The 5,344-nt window shown below is 38.4% G+C and overlaps 1 protein-coding gene across 1 annotated transcript; it reads right to left on the bottom strand.

The window, feature by feature from the left end:
• Positions 1-2,056: 2,056 nt before the first annotated feature.
• Gm21201 (predicted gene, 21201) lies at positions 2,057-2,740 on the bottom strand. Its single transcript, XM_017318814.1, has one exon. The coding sequence runs from the start codon at positions 2,738-2,740 to the stop codon at positions 2,057-2,059; it is 684 nt and encodes a 227-aa protein (XP_017174303.1).
• Between the last annotated feature and the right edge of the window lie 2,604 nt (positions 2,741-5,344).

Genomic DNA, 5,344 nt, shown 5'->3' with positions numbered 1-5,344 from the left:
CACTCTGAATGTAGTTGGACTACGAGGAGGTGTGGCCTTATAGGAGTAGGTGTAGCCTCTTTGGAGGAAGCATATAACTGTGAGGCTTTAAAGCTCTGCTCAGTGTGGAAGACACCATCCCTGCATGCAGAAGACTCTAAGCTTCCTCTCCACCACCACATATTCCCAGCCACTTGCATGTTTACTTCCTTGATGATAGTGGACAGAACCTTTGAAACTGCAATGAAATGTTGAAAAGCCCTAATGAAATGTTTCTAATGAGTTGCCTTAGTCATAGTGATTTTTCACAGCATTGGAACCCTAATTAAGACATCCAGCTAGCACAAAAACTCTCTTAAATACCAAAATTAATCAACAATAGAGAGTATTTTCAAGTCATTTGGCATTTAAACTTATTCTAGAGAAAAAACACAAATCATTGAGTCCATGACAAGCCTGACTAAAAAAAAAAAAAAAAAAAAAAAAAAAAAAAAAAAAAAAACAATACAAAAACAAAAACAAACAAAAAAAACCAAAGAAAACAAAAACAAAAACTACAACAACAATAAAACCAAACAAACAAAAGAAACACTCAGAGTGCATATGGGACCCAGTAAGACCCCCATGAAGCACAGGGGCTACTCAGGAGTAGTGACCAACATATAAGGCAACCTCATAGAGTTTGAAACCCATGAGAACTGGCATAGAAAAGAGGTCAGCACATATGCATTGAGTACACCTTCACTGTTTTATGAGAATGAGGTCACACATAAATTTAAGACTGGAATTTCCAGGGAATAGACAGGCTGAAATGGTACATAGGTATGTTGGGAGTCAGATGTTTGGAGGAGAGCCAGGGGAACAGGCCATGGGGAACATTTTGATGGTCATCTGGGGCATTCCACAGAGACATCCAAAAGATCACAGGATTCATCCCAGTCAAAGAGTGCTCAGGGAAAGCACTCAGGATCCATGCCCCACCATATATTATCTCACCGTATACTCATTTTCTCTTTTAAATTACTATTTGACCTGATCGGCTGGCTATTTGTTAAGAAACCAATAAACCTAATGTGGATATGTCCAATTTTAACTACTTGCAGAAAATTTCTATTCTTCCTGGGTCTCCTGCTTCACATTTTGAGAACTTCATCTTAGAATATTTTTGTTCCTCTGTGTCCTTTACTCCTTTGTGTGTCCTTTATTGTTTTTAAAGGTCACCATCAATTTAATCTTTCTTAACTTCTTCCTGGTCTCTTTTCTGCATGTTAATATTGGATTTCTTAAAAAGATATCTTAATGGGAATTGAGAGATGACCATGTTGTCAAGAGCACTTTTGTACCGCAAAAAAACTGGATTTGTTTTCTTGAATTCATATCCAATGGTTAACAATCAGCTTTAATGCCAGCTCCATGGGATCTGACAACTCATGTCTCTGTGGTCACCTATACTCTCAAGCTACTACCCACCCATATAAATAAAGATAATAAATCTTAAAATGAGAGACAAGTTTCATTTGGTTTCATTATTCAAATGAAACCTGATTTTGTCTGATTTCTGAGTCTCTTTGGATCAGTTTTCTGGGTTGCACTTTGTGTAACAAGGCCACATTCCTTTTATCTATCACTCTTTCCCCCAACTTGTTGTTTCTCCCTCAGACTTCATTCCAGAGATTCTATCTATGTCCTGTCTTTCGCCCCTTCTTCCTAAAAATCCATCTTTTGCTGCCATCCCTGCTCCTCTAAGTCATATCTCCAATTCCTTGCTCACTATGCAGACCACAGAATCTAAGTCCTGTCCATTTTAGCCTGTGTGATATTAGATGTATGCACTGTTCACAGCCTGAGTTGCAACTTTCATCTTGCTTTGATGTTCTTTCCACCATAGTCCATCTCTTCCAACAATGTGTTCACTAAAAGCATGCCATGTCACACGTATTAATTTTTAGAACAAAACAAATTTTATTGACAAAGATACTGAGGTTGTCAAAGACCCATAGGTACCCAACACAGGAAAATAAACATTTTTTTCAATCCTATAAGTTTACATTTCTGTACTTTGTGATTTTTTTTTAATTTAAGTGATATTTGACACCAGAGTATAGACATAGATATGTAGGTCACCAAGAAATTTGATAAAGTACACAGTAGAATTGGCTAGAACTTTGTAAACAACCTTTCCGAACTTTTTGGATCCATCATCTCTGGTGTACTGCACCCAGGAACCTATTAAGAAGTCATTGTCATCACCTGATCTCGCCTCAGCCAGAGGGGTCTCTGGAATGATGTGGAGGTTACCTTCCTTGTAGTCATCCAGGAGCTGATAGACGTAGAGGACCGGATCCTTCTTGTAGGAAATGTAAAAATAGTCCTGTAAGAATGGCACCTGGGCTAGCACCATCCCACTCCAGTTGTCCTCAGAGCCATCTTTCCCCTCAAATTTGTGTTGTACCTCTCTGCAAACCAGGGCGCTGGCGAGATGGACATCCCTCACCTGAAGAAAAACTACTTTGTGAGGCAAGACCTTAAGATTTAAAATCCTCTCATCGCTGTGGAGCTCCTGTCCGTAGACACTGTCAATTCCGTCATACTTCACCAAATAAAGAGAAGGGTTTGTTGGCAGTTGACCTAGAATGATGGCCTTCCAATGGGTGACAGGCTCATTACCTTCCTTCCACCCGTGAGAAATTCTGCAGCCAACAATATTCCCCAGGGCCTGGGAAGAAGGCTTCCTCCTACTCTTCTTCTTGAGTGATGTCATGCTCAGACTCTTCAGAGGTATTGTCTTCTACCTGGCTGTAGACCTGTTGTGCTAGATCACACTGTCTAAGTGGCTTCCATTCTCTTCAAATATCATACTTGCCCATTGCCTGGGACTGAAGATCTTGCCCGTTTACACCAGACACAATGCTGTTGCCTCTGTCAAATATATGAATTCCTGATGGGCAATGGTTATGGGTTGGGAGTGAATGCTGGACCAAGACTCTTCTCTACGAGAACTTCTGAGCATGTGAAGAAGACTATGCTAAACAGATTTGAGCTCCTAAAATTAATTTTATAAAAATAAGAAGTTAATAAGTCAGCCATGGTGGTACACGCATTTAATCTCAGAACTCAGAAGGCAAGGACAGGCAGATTTCTAAATTAGAGACCAGCCTGGTCTACAAAGTGAGTTCCAGGGAAGCCAGTGCTATAGAGAGGAACCCTGTCTCAACAACAACAACAACAACAACAAGTAAAAGAAAACAGAAGAAAATCAAACGAAAAACAAACAAAAGAGAAATTCAAACAAAAAATAACAAAACAAACAATCAAATGGAGAAGTTAATAGGAAGTGGTGGTGACCCATAACTTTAATCATAGTACTCAAGAGGCAGAGTGAGGCAGACCTTAGTGAGATAAAGGCTAGTCTGGTCTACACAGTGAGTTTCCTGACAGCCAAATCTAAACATACAGAAACTCAAATAAAATTACCAAGCAGGCAAACAAACAAACAAAGAAACAAAGAAACAAAAAAAACAAGGACATAAAAATAGTGTAATTAACAAGTAATTCTCTAGAGCTCAGAAGAATATACTCAGATCAACATTTATTTCTTCAGCCCTGAGTTAATTTGTCTCTGATGAGGATCATCTCCTTGAAATTCTATGTCAATTTAGGTTGTGCTATGACTATTACACCCAATGATCAAGAAGAAGAGAAAAAAAAAAAATAAAAGGGCCAGAAGGGTCACCATGACTCTCTTGTACGTGTAAGGACTGAGCTAAGTGCCTGCATTCACAAATATCTTCCCAGGGACACAGCACACCACTGTCCTTCTTTATTGTTTCTCCTGACCCAGCTTCAGAATTATTTGATGAAGCCATTGCATCAGTGAACTCAAGAACAACTCAACAATTTGAGGCAATATCAGCCATTTAGAACTAATATCTTCTAACATGCACTTGGACAAAGAGGAGATTTGGCATTTTAGTGGAATTGTGATCTAGATATTGTTAGCAAGGATAATAAATTCAGGAGATAAACTAACCTAGACCATTCATCTCCCTAGCTAATAAACATGGAGAAAGTAAATTGTACAGTAACTCTCTGTAGGAGAGAAAATTTTTAGCTTTCTGTAGCTATGAGGGTCCTAATTACTACATAAATATACTTACACATAGAAAAATATCCTAGTTGTCAAGATTCTGTCTCCTGATACAGACCAGGCACCAAAAGCCTGTGGGAAAAAATGACCTGGCTTTGACACACCACTGTGAAGATAGTGAACTCACCTTCAATGGATTCTAGTGCCTCCAAGTGGAATAGATGCGCAACCTCCAGCCAGTGCTCTGTGACATCACCCTAGTTCAGCTTACATCATAGAACCCCTCTCAGGCTGGTTCCTTCCCTAGTTACACTCAGAAACGTTCAGCATCTCGAATTTACCTTTTCATATGGCCTCCTAGAAATAATAAATGAAATCCCAACTGAAAGGCCTGATGATCTGAGTAATATTCTGCCAAAGAATTTCACCCTTGCATTGTTTTTATTGTTTGGTTGTTGGATTTTTATTTATTTGTTTGGTTTGTGTTTTGTTTTGTTTCATTTTTGTTTTTATTTTCGTTCTGAGAAAGTCTTCGGTTTCTGCCTTGACAACATCCATGGTGGTTATTTTTCATGTTCCAACCTTTCCCTTGGTTATCTTTAAGCTGTGCTTCTTATCATAAATATTGCCAGACTCTTTGAGGCAGCACACTGGATAGCACACCAATTTTCACTTTATGAAAACCCACAGTTAGAGGAGGACTATTTTTATGCAAAAAAACCTGGAATTTGACAGGGTTAAATGACATATATTGAAACCAATGGCAATCATGAATTATGGATTCTTTGGAAAGTAAGAGGAAAACATAGATCTTGGGCATGCTTACAAAGTTGTGATAAAATTAAAACAAACCTGATATCTCCCAGTCATATTTTAAAGGTTTTTAAAATTTACCAGCACTTCTGATTACAAGGAATTTCAGAGATTAAATGCAGTAAAACAGGATGAAATAGATGAGGTAATTTTACTTTTGAAATATGTGTAGACAGAATACTGGACACAGGTATGTATAAAATTTACTTACAAATTAGAGGACACTGTAATTGTTCATGCCACATAGATCTTCAGTTCTTCAAAAAAAAATCGTTTTCAGTACCTTCCATGGTCCCCACCACACCCTGTACATCATCTTCATAGAATATGACACTATCCATAGAGAGCTAGATCCTTCAACAACAGTCATAAAAAAAAATCATTCCTTAAGGTGTGGCCACAGGCCAATGTGATGGAGGATCTTTATCTGAGATTCTATCTTCCCAGGTTGATTTAAGTTCAAAA

This window comes from Mus musculus, chromosome Y (genome assembly GCF_000001635.26).
Source record: "Mus musculus strain C57BL/6J chromosome Y, GRCm38.p6 C57BL/6J".
NCBI lineage: Eukaryota > Metazoa > Chordata > Mammalia > Rodentia > Muridae > Mus > Mus musculus.
Note: the sequence above shows the minus strand (reverse complement) of the source record. Positions and strands in the feature narration are given on the sequence as shown.